We start from the raw sequence: 16,898 nt of genomic DNA on the forward strand, positions 1-16,898 counted from the left end.
ATAAATAGTGCTAAGTGACATCATACAAAAAGGAACATTTAGCAAAACATGTATTTGTATTTAATTATTCGAATGGTGCAGTTCTTTTCTGAAAACGATTGGCAAATCAGTCTGAATTGAACCCAGACTTATGTTTGATTGGATGTGAGATGTCCTGGGTAATCTCTGATAATCTCCCCCCCGCCAATAAAAAGCACAGATCTCTTATTTTCTAAAGAGGAACCAACACATGGCCACTGGCAGGCGACTGCCCAGAGGAACAGAGCTCTACGGAGCAGGTTAACATTAGCAAATGAGAGCAGCTGTGCAACTTGACCCCTGTTAAAGGCCAGGAAGTGAATGAGAGGAGGCAAAGGGAGGGGGTATTTATAGACAACCAAAACCCTCAACCTTCCTGGAGAAAAAGAGATCTTGCAGGCTCTCAGGACAACCTTGTTTGTTTGGCAGGTAAACTAGAGGAGGACATCCTGTGCAATTTTCATAGAAACAGGGAAGGTGAGGTGGGCTTGTCATTTACAGTTTGATGAGAAATATTTTCCTAAACTGCATGATGACAGAAAGAAACCTAGCATTTAATAAGGGCTTGTTAAATTTCAGCCTGTCACAGCAGAAATAAACGCAACAACAGCCAGTCAGTGCATGTCGCTAAAGTGATTTCTGCGTGTCTCTGCGTGTGAAAGATGGTTTCGTCTGATAAACAAACTCACATACAGTTGTGGTCAGAAATATTGGCACCCCTGGTAAATATGATCAAAGATGGCTGTAAAAATAAATCTGCATTGTTAATCCTTTGGATCTTTCATTCAATTTTTTTTTGTAAAACTCCAACCTTTAATTGAAGTAAATGATTTTGAAAGTGGGAAAAAAAACAAAACAAAACAAAAAAACACATTATGAAATAAATGTTTTTCTCCAAAACACGTTGGCCATAATTATTGCCATTTTGCAACCTCCTTTTGCCAAGATAACAGCTCTGAGTTTTCTCCTATAATGCCTGATAAGTTTGGAGAACACCTGACAAGAGATCAGAGACCATTCCTCCATATACAGAATCTCTCCAGATCCTTCAGATTCCCAGATCCATGATGGTGCTTCTCTTCAGTTCAGCTCACTCATTTTCTATAGTGTCTAGGTGAGGGACTGGGATGGTCACAGCTGAAGCTTCCTTTTGTGCTCAGTGACACATTTTTGTGTTGATTTTGATGTTTGTTTTGGACCGTTGTCCTGAAGGAAGATCCAACAATGGCCCATTATAAGATTTCTAGCAGAGGCCATCAGGTTGATTTTTTATCTGTTGGTATTTGCTAGAATCCATGATACCATGTATCTAAACAAGAAGTCAAGGACCTCCAGCTAAAAAATAGGCCCACAACATTAAAGATCCAGCAGTAGCCTATATTTAACCGTGGGCATGGGGCACTTTTTATCCCTGTTATCCCATCTGCTGGGTTTGCTGCCAAAAAGCACTTTTTTTGTTTCATCTGACCATAGAACCTCACCCCATTTGAAGTTCCAGTCATGTCTGACAACTGAATATGCTGGAGTTTGTTTTTGGAGGAGCGAGGAGGATTTTTCTTGAAACCCTCCCAAACAACATGTGGTGATGTATGGGTTTTTGACCCCAAGGCTCAACTAATCTCTGCAATTCTCCATCTGTGATTATTGAAGAGTCTTTGGCCACTCAAACTCTCCTCCTCACCGTGCATTAAGACAATATAGACACACGTCCTCTTCCAGGCAGATTCGTAACATCTTTAGTTAATTGGAACTTCTTAATTTTTGCCCTGATGGTGGAAATGGGGATTTTCAATTCTTTAGCTATTTTCTTACAGCCACTCTCTATTTTGTGATGCTCAACAATCTTTTGCTGCACATCAGAACTATATTCTTTGGTTTTACTCATTGTGAGGGATGATTAAGGGAATTTGGCCTTTGTGTTTCTTCATATTTATAAGTCAAGTCATAGCTAGACAATTTCATGTTTAGTCACCCTGGTGTGATAGAAAATGTAAAAATTCATGAAAATATACTTCAGAGATATTTTACTCAAGGGGTAGCCTACCAATAATTCTGGCCAACGTGTTATGGAGAAAAACATTTATTTCATAATGTGATTTTATCCCCACTTTCGATTCTTTTACTTCAATGAATGGTTAGAGTTTTGTGAATTTTTTGAATGAAAGATCAAAAGGATAAACAATGCAGATTTATTTTTACAGCCATCTTTGATCATATTTACCAGGGGTGCCAATAATTCTGACCACAACTGTAGGCGACGCTCGTGCCGTGGTGTTTTCAGCACCTGTCGTCTCAATATATGAGGACATGAACACATGAACTTCATCTCTAGAGCTGCTTTGAGAGTCAATTCACAAGCTTCAAGTTTCATTTGAGAAAAACTACTGTCAAATATAGACCGAATCTTCATGACAAACCATCAAAATAAAATACATTGTGACAGAAATATATCAGTACTGTAACCTAAAATGTACTTCTCAAAGTAATTATAATAATATTATTTCAAAAGAAAATCACAAAACCAAGAAGATATTTTTTAACCCATGTATTAAATTTATACAGTTCTGTTGTGCAGCATCTTCTTTGACAAAAACATTGTTGTAAATTAATTGTTATATTTTTATTTGTTTACATTTTAAAAGCTTGATTGAATTGTTAACGTTTATATAAATTTGTAATAAATCATTAAACAGAATCCAGAAAAAGCTCCAATCAATTAAAAATGTAATTGAATTAAATGACTGGCCAATTTCACTATGATGTCTAAATTCAAGTGTAGTATTTAAAATCAGTTATTTTTTACTTAGACATTAATATAGAATGTTAATATCAGAGATGTAGGCCTATCTGCTATTGGTTTGCTATAACATGAAAATAACTTGAATTGTTCCAATGGCACTAACCTTCATTGTGGTGGAATTTAAATACAGTTCGGGGGCATAATTAAACATGTTAATTTTCACAAACACATTACTCGACCAATAAAACTATCCTAAGAAAGATGTGAGAGAGAACAGGCTGGGCTGGGTGCTGAAAGCTTTTACACTCTTGGATGGAGCTTTCACACAAGACAGCTGTCTGTACATGTCTTCAGACTATGGACATTTTGGAACGAGACTGACACACAGAGGCCTGCAAAAAACCCACAAGGCCTACTCATAAGCACACACCATGTGTACGACCCCACATCTCTGAACTACAGGCTCATACACAGATCAAAATACAACATGTATAACTCAGTAACTATGGTATTACTGCATGACTTAACTTAAGTTCTTAAGAAGAACAGTCCAAACGTCAGGCAGAAGTGTGCTTTCACAATCCACCCCCATGTTCACAGCGCTGGAATCAACGTGTGAGGTCACTCCATTGAGACGCCTCACAGGCAGTCCGGGGGAAACATAGTGAGATCACTAGCCAAAACTAGACCCTTACAAAGGAGCAAGCTGCAGCGCACAGGGCAAGAATAGCCCTCACCGACGCATGACACATTCCACCATACAGTTGCTAGATTAGATAGCTAACAGCAGGGCCTGAATTTCATTTTGGAAAATGGGGGGGAAATCCCCCCTTAGGTGATTCTTATGGGGGGGAATTTTTAATTTGAGGGGGGAGTTTAGACTTTTTTTTTAATTACATTTATCTCGCCTAAATGTATGCTTAGCCTACTCATTGCATTTTTACAATGGGGTCATTTTGTTCTTAAGAATTTACACAACTCAAGGAAGCTTGATTTCAATCTTTGAATTAAATTGAAAAAAGTAGCACAAATAAATACAATAGAATAAAGATATCAATAAAGAGAAATAAAGAGAAAAGTTTTTGCTTAGGTCTAAAACTAGTAGGCTATTCAGAAATACTACAGAGACTGAATAAAGTAGCCTAATCAAATGTAAAATAACACTGGGTAGTATTTTAGTCCTGACTAAATTAAATTCATAGGCTATTAATCCTGATTCCTTAAAATGAAAGCTATGTTTTGTTGTTTTGACAAACAAATTAATGACAGACACATATGGCTGCTGTCCCTTTAAGAGCTAGTGCACGGATCCTGTTTTCATTATACGGTCACGTGCGATTTATGCTTATTTAAGACATAACCGACTGTGTTTAGATTAGAGGATACTCTCCAAGACCGAAATTGACATCATTTTCTTATGTTTTTGACTGTTAAAGCGATTTATAATCCACGAAAAATAACTTTTGTTACCCGCGAGCTGTTTGTGAGGCTGCTTTACTCTATGTATGTGTGCAGAGAAAAAAGCATCTCTCAGACAGCGCGCAAGTACCGAAGAGTTTAAAATCGCGTGACTGTTTAAACTGGTGAGACTTGAAAAGACGTGCAAATGGTAAACTTTAGTTACTCGTGATGCAATGCTGGCCCGATCGACTCCCGAAACGCGAGAGTGTATTTCCGCCGCCTGCTGCGCGCTTAACGATTGCATTGTGCAACCCATTTTGAGAGACGCGAGATAGAAGACGCAGCGCCGCTGAATCACTCACGCTGTTTGTGAAATTGCGTCTCGCAGACAGTTTTAAAATGACTGATTTGATTTTCCATCTGCGTGGATTAATTTACTAATACAACCTGAACCTACATGCTAAAGTGAATCAATGTTTGCGGGAATTTCCCGCATTATAAATGGGAGACCTGCGGGAATGATAAAAAATATGCGCAATACCCGCAATCCCGCACCGAAATTCAAGCCCTGTAACAGCAAAGAATATTAAAAGCAAATGAAGATTTTTCCCAAAGACAGGAATAATGTGTCATCTTTAATAGAATGGGGCGATAAAAACTGACGCTCTTGTGAAAGCTGCTCGACTACTGTTTTTTTTTTAATTACTGAAGGAAGACGTCACCTAAAAGGCCACTAAATAGCAAGTTGACCCAAAGAATGCAAACTATGTAGTGCTATGACAACATGGCTTTGAGCATCCCCACATGGCAACACTGTCTGATTGGTTTGTCCAACCAATGGCAGACATGGGAATAGTCAGGAAACCAATTCAAATTTGTGCTATTCTGCTATTTTCTATTTTAATAGATCTATTCCTGTGGTGGCGAAGTTGAATTTTCATTACTCCGGTCTTCAGTGTCATATGATCCTTCAGAAAACATTCTAATACGCTGATTTGCTGTTCAAGAAACACTGATAATAATAATAAAATGTTGAAAACAGTTGTGCTGCTCATTTATTATTATTTTTTCAGGATTTTTTGATGAATAGAAAGTACAAAAGAACAGCATTTATTTGAAATAGAAATCTTTTGTAACATTGTGTCACTGTCACTTTTGATCAATTTAATACATACTTACTGGCTAAAAGTACAATCTCAGGAAGCCAGCTGGAATATATGAACAACAAATAAAAAAGTCTTTGCTCACACTGCTGTTAGTGCACATTTATTCACTTATTGCCTAATTCAAAATCCTCTGACAAGGGCAAGGCTCATTATTCAGTGTGTAAGCAAGTTATAGCCTAGTACAATCAGACTTCTAAGTGAGAGCAAAAAATCTGCAGCATAGACATAATGGTAAAATTCAGGGACTGAGTAAATGGTCACTATTTGTACTCTTTGGTTCTTGCTTCCTCTTTTTGTTAAGGACTCACATTTAGCTAATTTGCAAAACGATTAAAATATCCAAAAATATATGACAAACATGGTCATAGCATTTCACAGCAGTCCAACGGAGCTAACCGGGAAAGTCTTGATGTTGACACTGCAGCTGAAAAACCTGATAAACAATAGGGCTAGAATGCAATACTACCAATACCATGATACTTGCGTGCAAATATATGTATTGTGACTTTTAAGAATTGCGATTCTACAAGTACTGCGATTCGATACTGCTATGTATTGTGATTTTTGTTTGCATTTTTAACTCTAGACCATGGGGAAAAGTTGAATGATGTCGGGTCAGTGGTTACATTTTTTACTTGCCCTGCCAAAATTCACTGGCCCCACCCAAAAAAAAAAAAAAAGGCTCTTTCGGACAAGTAAATCGGTCATTCACTTGTCAGAGTAAAAAAGTTGCTTGTCCGAACTGTAACTTTAGAATTCCAAATTTTTTACCACAGTATGTTAACTGATTTTATTTGTGTGCTGAGCTCATTTGTTTTGATTTCTGCTCGAGAAGCTGCACGAGCCTAGACAGCGCAACCTTGTTACCGTCTTTATATATTATTATCAACTATCAATCACCACTAAATGAAATAAAATCAGAATCATTCTGACATTTTTTTTTTAGTTACTGACGTTTTAATCAGGCTACTTGTCCGGTTGGGCAAGTAAAATTCTCTTTCACTTGTCCTGGACAAACGTTAATGTGGAGCCCTGACCTAGTGTTCATTGTTTTTGACCCACTGTGACACCAAAAACTACTAGCCGTCAGTTTTTTATTTAATTTTGCGTGAATATGTCCGTTCAAGCGCAAGAAGATGTGAAAGAGAGCTGAATTCAGCATTCACACGCCGTCTGAGAAGCGGCTTTCTGGACGCACGCTTCGGATGTGCGCACACAATACTTCTCACAATAATGAATCGAGTTCTCTTTCACGTCTTCTTGCGCTTGAATATTTAATTTGGCAAGGCTTAAAAACACATGCAAATGATAAAACTTTCTTGATACAGCACTGGCCCGATCGGGCAAGTGACAGTTGCGTCAACTGTCGAGCGACGTTCATGCTGGCCCCGGGCCATCACAATAATAGCCAAACGCAGAATCCGCAGAACTATACGTCACAGCAGTCTTGTGGTTTGGGTGGGTTATGTGATCATAAGCACCACATTAACTTCAGCTCTGACCCTGTTGGCCTGGTGCTGTTGTCCTCAGAATGCTGTGACGTGTGTTCTGCAGTTAGATATATCTCGGCCATCGGGCAGTCCTTATTGTCGAGACCTGCCCTCTGCTGAAATAAAAGACTCAAGGTAACTTTCCTTCGCCTTGTCTATAAGCAAGGACTAAAATAAAGCAATTCAATAAGAATTAAAATTGATTCTGAAAAAAAAAAAAAAACATCTTTCACATAACAGGACTGGTAAATGAGTGGATATTCATTTCAACTCTAAAATGGCTTCCTCAAAACTTCCCCATCCATCCCTCCAAAACGGCCCATATCATACACAATTTCTCTGAAAGTTAACATCTTAAAAGATTCCCACCGCATCTAGTTAATCAGTCTTCTGGTAAAGTGCAAGTTCATCACACAAGAGTTCTCCAACAAACAAACAAGCAGCTTGAAGCGATCAGATTACTACCTTGGTTCATCTCTGAAATGGGATACATGCATTAAGATCTAAATATTAATGAGCTGAGTCTATATAAGTAGAACATTAGGTCATTAGAAATTCACCTTACTAAGTGTTTAAGTTACAAGGAAACATCAACAGCATGCACGCAATCTATTACTCCTGAAATAACTTGACTAGACCTACATTTTTTGGTAAATCAGTTTCACTGTCACTTCTTAAGCAGTGTGAAGTGCTGGCAGGTAATACTAAGGAACACTGTTGTATTAAACCAGCGTTGCTCGTGTCAGCAGAGTGTGAGGATGGCTAGTACACATATGGTCATGAACAGCTGGCTGCTCACAGCTCTCTGATGCTTGCTGGAAATCTCTGTCACCTACCAGATTTAAGTTGGGCAGAACAGCATTTCAGCTGTGTGAACTCAACACAGACACTAAAAATACTCTGCCTGCTGTGGGAGAAAAACAGCTGAATGAGGGGACCCTATAGGTTTAATAATAGTACAATGGAAACATACTGGAAATGTAATGGTACAATGTTTATATAAGTAAAATGTGCATATAAACCTGACTGAATAGCACATTTAAAGCAGAGCTTTATATTTAAATAAATAAACAGCATGAAAGGGGTTTTAAGAACGCATAATTATGTTTACAAAAATGCTTCATTAAAACGGGATGCCACTACAATATGACAATTCCAAAAGTTAAAACATTCATTATAAACAATTACATAAGATTTAGCTATGGTTATCAAATCTGACTGGTTAAAGTTAGGCTATGTCACACCTTATTTTTTTACGCCATTTTGTCTGTGTTCCTGAAATTTCATACCAGAGTGTGTGAGCGGTGAAAAGTGAAAGCAGAGTGACTACATTTTATTATATTTGTTGGTACAGAAGAAATATACAAACTAACTGGCTAATTTTTGACTAAAATGTAAGATATTTGATATTAATGACTTGTTTCTTCCAATGTTGTTATTGTAAACTGAAACTACAACTATTAGCTAAAAATCATTTTCATTAATTGAAATGAGGCTGAAATGAAATATCAGATGACAAACTTAGTTGTTTTGCTGATTTGTTTTACTAGAAATTTTGCTGGCTAACTCAAAATAAAATGTTTAAATTGTTCTAAAAAGTATTAAAATGACTAAAACTAAAGGTAAATATTAATACTTAAAAACAAAAGCTAATGGCAAAAGCACATAGCAAAATTCCAAAACAAACTAAAATGATAACAGAAAATATTAAATAAAAGCCAATTCAAAACATTATACTAAAGCATATAAATAATAATAAAACAACATTGGTTAGTAATTAAACTGCTGAATAAAAGCTAAAATTGTGGTTGATTACCTGTAACTGAATAATTATGTTGTGACCAATGACTGTTTAGTAATCATAATGATTTCAGTTAGAACTTGAATCTCAATTCAATGATAAATATAAAACCTGCACTAACAATATCTGATGGCTGGAGAGTTGCAATGAGCCACAACTCTGAAGATGGTGCTACCATGACCTACAAACCCTGAGCTAACCCAGATAACTCTATTCAGGCCTATTCCTGATGTGACTGCTCAGGACATCTCTGCTAGCAGCTATGCCTACGAGGCCCTGCAAACTGACAGGAAGAGTTTCACATCAATTAGATCCAGACAGTATCAAAGGAAGACTGAACCACTGTCCATTAAGATGACATTAGCCAGATCTCCTATACATACACAAGATGCCAAATGCATGGAAGAGCAGCACCAGATAATGAAATCTGCATGCAAGGCTAGAGAATCAAAAAGTTCATGATTTGATACGGTTTAACTTGCAGCATTATTTCGTTTGTGGTGTTTTCAATAACGATTAGGTGGCAAGTGAACATCTGAAACATGGAATGCAGAGCTGGTAAACAAGACCAACCCCTTTTCTGAGAAGACCTGGATTGGTATGAGTGTGGGAGAGTACAAGCTGACTTCCTCTGAATAATGAAAAGTGCCCATTAGGTTTGAGGAGGGAGTCATGCTGAAAGTATGTCACTGAACAAGTCTGTACAGGGGTGGTGAAAACTCCTCAGCCTCTCAAGGGAAGACTGACTGTGTTTACATAACGCAACGTCCTGCCACAGACCTTCCAACTCCTTTCCTCATTCACAAAAGCCAAACTGCCACCCTCATCTCTAGTAGGCTGAAAATATGGGTGGCTGGGAAATTTAGCAATCATGACACACTTAAGTTAAGAGATGAGTTCACCCAAAAATGAACTTTCTATCATCATTTACTCACCCTCATGTAATTTTAAACTTGTATGACTTAGTATGCAGTCGCATTAACTAATTTTAAGTGAAATGTCGCAGGCAAAAGGGTAAATTGTCTATTGTCAAAGTGTAGTGATGTATGAAGCACAGCTCACTCACAATCACTTTCAAAACAAACAGAAAACAAACACTTGAGACATTTAAAAAAATATCTTATTTTATGTTTCATAGAAGAAAGAAAGCTATACAGGTTTGGAACGATAAGTAGTTTAGTAAATTATGACTATTTTGCTTTTTGGGTGAACTATCCCTTTAAGAACAAAATCCTATATTGCAGATGTTAAAGGTTAGTTCACCCAAAAATGAAAATTCTCTTACTCACCCTCATGTTGTTCCAAACCCGCAAGACTTTCGTTCATCTTCGGAACACAAATGAAGATATTTTTAATAAAATCTGAGCCAGTTCTGTACTCTCCATAGACAGCTACGCAACTACCACTTTGACGCTTCAAAAAGTTCATAAAGAGATCGTAAAACTAATCCACATATAAATTTAGCGGTTTAGTCCAAATTTTCTGAAGAGACAATCGCTTTATATGATGAACAGATTTAATTTAGGTTTTTATTCACATTTAACATTGATCAGTGAACATAAACAGAAGCTCAACCGAACCTGCTTGATGTGCGAGAACAAACCTCTTGCTGAAGCTCAAACGTGCTTGAGCTTCCATTTACCATAACTGATGTGCATTGATAAATGTTTATATGTGAATAAAAGCTTAAAATTAAATCTGTTCACAATATAGAGTGATTGTGTCTCTCCAGAAAATTTGGACTAAACTACTCAATTCAAATGGATTGGTTTTACAGTCTCTTTATGAACTTTTTGAAATCTGTCAAACAAAGTTTTAGTTGCGTAGCCGTCAATGGAGAGACAGAGATCTCTCAGATTTAATATTTTTTCAAATATTTTTATTTGTGTTCTGAAGATGAATGGAAGTCTTGTGGGTTTGGATTCAGAACGACATGAGGGTGAGAAATCAATGACAGAATTTTCATTTTTGGGCGAACTAAACATTTAAAGGTATGGCCGTCAAAAACAACTTGCAAACACAAAACTGGTCAAATGGTATGTGTTGTACACCCAAAACACTTGCAAAATAAAATGTTTTTTTTCATACAGTGAAGGTGAATGGTAACTGGGCCTGTTATTTATGTGAACATCTATTTTTGTTGCATGTCAAGTCAGTCATACAGGTTTGGATAAACACCAGAGTGAGTAAATAATGTGAATGATTCATCAGAAATAAGTTTGTTATAATCAGATGGGTCACAAAACTTGGAAGACTATCTGCTCACAGCATTCTTAAAGGGATAGTTCACCCAAAATTGAACATTATGTCATTATTTTACACACCCTCATGTTGTTCCAAACGTGTATAACTTACTTTCTTTTATGTAATATAAATGGAGATGTTAGTCATAATGTCAGTAACTCGCAGTCTCGGTCACCATTCACTTCCAATGCACCTTTTTTCATAACGTTACAGTAAACGCAATAGGTGACTGTCGCTGTCATTCTGCCTAACATCTGAGGACTATTACGTGAATTCTCAGGAAGAATAAGAAATAAACGGCGACATTTACTTCTTATTGTTTCAAAAGAACAGATATGGTGTGTTAGAAAATCCCGCAGGGTGTGAATGTAAACGGTAGTAGGATGGATCAATAAAAGAAGCAACCCATACGGACGCCATATTGACCAAAACAAAATGGCAGAACAAGAGAATAGTTGACAAAGTCTGCTGGCTTTCACTGACAGATGCTTTCTCGTGACCAAATAAATCCACAACAACGACTTTTAAATCTGCTCCTGCGTTCTTGGGTAAGATAATCTGACTCGATTGTACCGGGTGTCAAGTAATATCGCTAATACAACGATGTCATGTTAGCTTAGCTTAGCCCATTCACACTACAAGCGAGTGAGCGACGCGAAATACTAGATCACTGTATTAAAATACGAGCGTACTAAATTTTCCGTCTCGCATACTTGGAGTGCAAACAGATGTATGTATTGTAATGCAACTGTTCCCGTTTAATGCAAATGGAGGCGGCCAGGAAGCTCGCGAGATCTTTAGTAAATTGCTTACTAAATCAACGTTAAGTCTTTAATTAAAGCAGCCGATTTGATGGCGATCAATGTCCCCACTTGGAGTTACAAACTAGTGTGTCAGCAAATCCACGGGTCTGTACCTGGAGTTCGGCCCTCTCCACTTCCCAATGCGCCCTTTCCATCTCGAAACGGGCCCATTCGTGCTGGATGTAGTGTAAAATCCCCGGGATAGTGTACTGCTGGGGCCTGGGCATCTCGTCTTGCTGTTGTTGAACCATAGGCGCTCCTCCAGCGCTGGCGATCTGGGGATTAATGCTGTTGTTGCCCTGCTGCGATGCGGGCTGCTGCTGTCTCTGGGAGGCCATTCCTCCTCCTCCTCCTCCGCCGGGCTGTTCATCCATGTTTAAAAATAGGAAAGTCCTGCTAGAAGTCGCCGATTGTTTCCCCTCAACCCGCCCTTCTTTACCGTTCGTGTAGCGATGCGACGTCGCCCTGCCCCCCCACGAAATAGGCTGGCACCTGAGCGGCTGTTGTAGATTTCGTGTCAGCGCACGGATTTGCCGGCCGCCATTAGTCCGATCCCTGGATGTGAGTCTCCTACTGCGGGGTGAGTGAGTGGGAGGACTGGCGCGCGCGCTGCATGATGGGACGCGTTCACCCAACCCTGCGCTGTCTCGAGTCATCCGAATACAGACTGACGAGCGGATACTGCGCATGCGTAGACAGCGCTGTACAATGACAGGCTGTACCTGACTGACAGTATAAAAATAAATGTGGCGTTGAAAAATAGCTATACATATAGTCGGGCAGAGTGATAAAATAAAATATTTGAGAAAATATCAAATAGCTTCACTTGATATAAATAGTTTTTGTTTTCACTTTTTAAGTTTTTTTTTTTTTTTACACTAACATGAAAACAAAACTTTTTTCTACATGGAGCAGGTCGCCCCCTCATGGACGCTGCCATGTTGGTATCACATGACCATTGTCATGACAAATCAGCAGGTCCTTCCGCGAAATCGGGTCATAAGCACATAAGAACGATAATAATTTAAAATATGTATAGCTTACTAGATAGTGCATAATAAAACAATTTGGACGTTTTTTTTTTACTTGATTAAACTGTTAATTCATAAATTATTATTAATAATAATAGCATAGGCTATTAAGTGAATAATTGAACATTACATTGTTATTTTTCTAACTGAAATATTTTGACATTTAACACCGAAGAAGTAATTACATTAAAGATGATTGTGAATAGATGTATGAAGGGTAAGTGCAACTGCGTGCATACACTAAGTTATCAGGCTAATCTGTATCTGTATGCTATGTTAGTACGTAAACTATCTAATACAGACATTAATGGGCATTATACCATATAGTTAAAACAGCTTTTTTATCATAACTTTTTTGTAGGAATTGTAATCAGGCACTAAAGAGAGTACCTATTAAAAGTAATTTGAGCCAATCTGTGGGTGCTTCTCAATATCCCTCCTCGTCTCCTCTCTCCTCCGTCCTCCATCCTATGACCCGGAAACCGATCGAGCTCAGCCATCTTGAAGGACATCTCAATTCTCTAATTGCACCGCGAGGAGTCGAGGATCGAGGAGTGAGGAGGCTTCCTGAGGAGTCATGAGCGAGGATACACAGGTGCATCCTATGCGGAAGAGTTTTATCGACTAAAACGTGACGCACGAATCAATTCTCCTCCCCCTTCACATCGGTCACAATAATTTTGATTTATACTTTAATTTTGCAGTTTATATAAACCACACACCTCACATATTTCAACAGGGTATCTTTCTTTATTATTATTTATTATGAATTTATTAAATAAACAAATTTCAACAACATGAGGGCAGATCCTCTGAGCGCTGCTGATGACGCGATGAAGTGACGCTCGAGTGATCAAGGATTCCAATGTATACAAAAAGCTTTCATTCGATCCCTCCGTCCTCGCGTCTTTTCCTTGCAGCCTTCCCTCGCATCCTACAGGGGGCGGAGCTGAGACGCGAGGAAAGGAAGCGAGGAGAGGAAACGAGGATGCACAAATAAGAATTGAGAAGCACCCCGTGTCTATGGAGCCAATAGGATCTTGGGGGTCCTCCTAACGGCTCTGTCAAGCAATTTTATTTGACATTTATTAAAATAAAATAAAATAAAATAAAATATTTTTACATTTATTTTCAATTTTATTTTACAGCAGTAACAACAGTTGTGCTAACTATGGTATTTTAGTGAAAACTGTTGGTTACCATAAATACATTTATGTAATTTATTTATCAGCTTACAGATAACATCTTTGATAAAAAAAATGTTCATATAAAATGTGGAAGTGAAAATAGCTATAAAGTCGGGAAGAGTGAAACAAAATATCAAATAGCTTCTCATGAGATTTTTTTTTTTTCATTTTATTTTCATAATATAAGGTGCCCACGATTTTACTAATTTAAAATATATTTCACAGTCTTCGCAAAATAATAATAAATAAGCAACTTTGAGAAATATTCAAATGATGTACAACAAAAAAAAAAAAAAAAAAAAAAAAGCATGGAGCAGGTCACTCCCTCGTGACGTGTACGCTGCCATGTTGACGTACATCAGCAAAATCAGTCCGCCATCAATTTACAGTAGTAACAATAATTCTGGCAACTGTGGTATGTTGGTAAAAACTATCGGTTATACCGTAAATAATGTGATGTAATATATTTATCGTTTTACAAATAACTTATAATTAAAACTGCTAATTTGTTGCCCTCCCATGGCATGTTGTTTGCTAATGACGTAATGTCTCCTTCTTTCTAGAGGTGGCCACTCTTCTGAATTACTATGATCAAGTTCCTACTTATGGTCAACAAACAGGGGCAGACTCGTCTATCTAAATATTATGAACAAGTGGAGCTTGGGAAGAGAGCAGCTCTTGAAGCTGACATGGTTAGGGGATGTCTCGCCCGGAGGAAGGAAGAGGTCAGTCATGCTTCCCTTTTACTCTTAATTTAATGATAGACGACCACACAACATGGTCTAATAACCACTGTCTGCGGTGCAGAATTCTGTGAATATCACTGACCCTCAGGATAATTAGTGATATAAAGGACAGAAACGTACTGTTTATGTTAACATATGCATCTACACATATGATTTACATATATCAGGTGTTCAGTCTGTGGTCTTGAGGTTTATTTTACTTTTGTAAACTGGCAATTCAAATTTTAAAACTTGACCCTTGGATTAAAATTAGCTGTTGAAATAATTTTCCTTTTCCTCAGTGTTCATTTGTGGAGTATAAGGACTACAAACTGGTCTATCGTCAGTATGCAGCTCTTTTCATTGTAGTTGGCATCACTGAAAATGAGGTTAGTTATTCATACTATTGGTAAAATAAATTTCTTTAAAGCTTTTTAAAGTCTGTTATTTAGTCCTTGACCCTCTTTCCCACAGAATGAACTATCAATCTATGAGCTTGTGCACAACTTTGTAGAGGTGTTAGACAAGTATTTCAGTCGCGTGGTAAGTACTGATATTTTTGATATAGGCCTATTACAATTTTCCTGAGAAAAGATTAACTGATTAACGGATGTTTTCTTCTCTTGACAGAGTGAGCTGGATGTATCCTTTACCGATATAAATTGCATATTAGGTATTATTGACCAAACTAGGCTATGATTGCTTTTTTTGCTGGACTCTTTTCACAGACTGTAATGCATAATTACCACGGTTATCATCCACACAATTCTAGTGAAGTTTTTAATATTTTCATCAGCAGCTTCTGACCGCTGAATCACTCTGTGTTTTTCCTTCTTTTGGAAAGACATCACTTGTGCTATTGGAGCAAATGGGAATACAAAAATGATATCTGATGTTGTCTCCCGTTCACCACGATAGAACTTTAACCAACTATGACTTTCGCTTTTGAGAACCCCTGAAATGTGAAAAGGGTCCATTGTGTCTTTAGTGATGAATGTTAATGAGTGTTCCATTCCTTAATGGAAAATCAGATCATGTTCAATTTAGATAAAGTACACATTATACTTGATGAAATGATCCTCAACGGACACATTGTGGAGACAAATAAGAACCGAATACTGGCACCACTACTGGCCCTGGACAAGATGGCTGAAAGCTAAACCAGCGCAATCGAGTTTTCATTAATTATCCGTTACAAATTTAAATTAAAGCTTTTCTTACCAATGTAAACCTAGTTCATTTTCCATTCTTCCACAAAAAATTTTAGTCAAAGAGATGAGTGTTGATACTTTGCAAACATTTTAATGATTATTTTTGGAGCATACACATTTGAAAATATTTGTTTACTTCAAACTGCAACTTGAGTTAAATAAATGTTTATAATATACAAAGAAAATACAAGGGAAAGCACAGCTTGCTTTTTGCTTTGTCTTTTTCTCTTTTTTTTAAATGTGCCTTGCACACAGAACCAGTGTTTCTGTATCTATAGCTTTATTGTAAAATTACACAAATGCACTCAGGGACTTTGATCCTTTAGCAGGGAAATGAACAGTTGAAAACATACTCAACACAGTAACGGAAGCAAAAAAGAAAGAAAAAGCATGTGCATGATTGTATGTAGACATTAAGTAAAACAAATGAAAGAAAAAAAAATCCTAATATTTCAACAAATGCAGGCACTAGTAAAACTTAAAACCTGTTAAGGAAATGCCCAAACACACTATAGTTAGCTCTACAGAAGCAGGTGTGCTTGTGTCCAGGGTCTGACGCTGCAGATGCAGGTGGTGATGTTTAAGTCTGAAAAAAGATGATCTATGCCAAAATTTACACTGGATCTGGAGTAATGACAGTAAACACAGTAGGTGAGGTGAGACTACCCTGGCTGCCAGTGGCTCAAGCCCTTAAAGCAGTAGAGTGACCTGGGAAAGGCCATGTGAAGCAGCCAGTTTAGGAGGAGACCCTAATCAGTTTCAGGAGCTAGTGGAGCTGCGATGGGACTGTTTTTCCTGTGTATTTGGGTACATGTCGGGTGCTTGGGGTGGGGTGGGGGAGGGATTTCAGAGCACAGCTTTATTTTCTGCAACAAAACACAACAGGCTTCACCAGTATGGGAGTTGGTCAATGATGTAGGGAGAGCATGCTCAGTTGAGGTGGAAGCCCTTCTCCATAGTGGCGGCAAGGAGGCGCTCTCTCATGATCTCTTCGGAAGAATATTCCGGCAACTTCAAGTAGTGCACACACGTGTTAACTGAAGGATAGCTGGCATCTGTCGCATCAACCTACAGGAGAAAA

General features: G+C 37.9%; 3 protein-coding genes across 16 annotated transcripts in view; 1 reads left to right on the forward strand and 2 right to left on the reverse strand.

Moving 5' to 3' along the window:
* The window catches only part of strn3 (striatin, calmodulin binding protein 3), a 25,641-nt gene extending 13,315 nt beyond the window's left edge, over positions 1-12,326 (reverse strand). Inside the window, exon 1 of the mRNA XM_081347704.1 lies at positions 11,777-12,326. Within this exon, the coding sequence (XP_081203830.1) occupies positions 11,777-12,319 (543 nt within the window). The 5' untranslated portion in view covers positions 12,320-12,326. The remainder of the gene's footprint in view (positions 1-11,776) is intronic.
* On the forward strand, positions 11,270-16,236 carry ap4s1 (adaptor related protein complex 4 subunit sigma 1). 4 transcript variants are annotated; one of them, XM_081347709.1, is made up of 5 exons: positions 11,270-11,408; positions 14,445-14,606; positions 14,909-14,995; positions 15,081-15,149; positions 15,237-16,236. In XM_081347709.1, the coding sequence occupies exons 2-5, from the start codon at positions 14,469-14,471 to the stop codon at positions 15,303-15,305; spliced, it is 363 nt and encodes a 120-aa protein (XP_081203835.1). In that variant the 5' UTR covers positions 11,270-11,408; positions 14,445-14,468; the 3' UTR covers positions 15,306-16,236. The 4 variants fall into 4 exon arrangements, with proteins under 4 accessions (XP_081203835.1, XP_081203837.1, XP_081203834.1 ...); XM_081347711.1 differs by having other exon boundaries at positions 11,279-11,408; positions 15,081-15,153; positions 15,612-15,880; XM_081347708.1 differs by lacking the exon at positions 11,270-11,408 and adding an exon at positions 12,196-12,243 and having other exon boundaries at positions 15,237-15,832.
* The window catches only part of hectd1 (HECT domain containing 1), a 40,845-nt gene continuing 39,829 nt past the window's right edge, over positions 15,883-16,898 (reverse strand). For all 11 annotated transcript variants that reach the window (XM_081347694.1, XM_081347699.1, XM_081347693.1 and 8 more), the window contains one exon: positions 15,883-16,885. In XM_081347694.1, the coding sequence (XP_081203820.1) occupies positions 16,748-16,885 (138 nt within the window). In that variant the 3' untranslated portion in view covers positions 15,883-16,747. The remainder of the gene's footprint in view (positions 16,886-16,898) is intronic.

Source organism: Scardinius erythrophthalmus, assembly GCF_964197995.2.
Source record: "Scardinius erythrophthalmus genome assembly, chromosome: 19".
Classification (NCBI taxonomy): domain Eukaryota; kingdom Metazoa; phylum Chordata; class Actinopteri; order Cypriniformes; family Leuciscidae; genus Scardinius; species Scardinius erythrophthalmus.

Bases quoted from the DNA above. Each gene is read 5' to 3' on its own strand.
- ap4s1 (XM_081347711.1), top strand. From the start codon at position 14,469: ATGATCAAGTTCCTACTTATGGTCAACAAACAGGGGCAGACTCGTCTA. The intron at 14,607-14,908 runs GTCAGTCATGCT...CCTTTTCCTCAG, and splicing joins TCGCCCGGAGGAAGGAAGAG to TGTTCATTTGTGGAGTATAA. The intron at 15,154-15,611 runs GTACTGATATTT...AATGTTAATGAG, and splicing joins GTATTTCAGTCGCGTGGTAA to TGTTCCATTCCTTAATGGAA.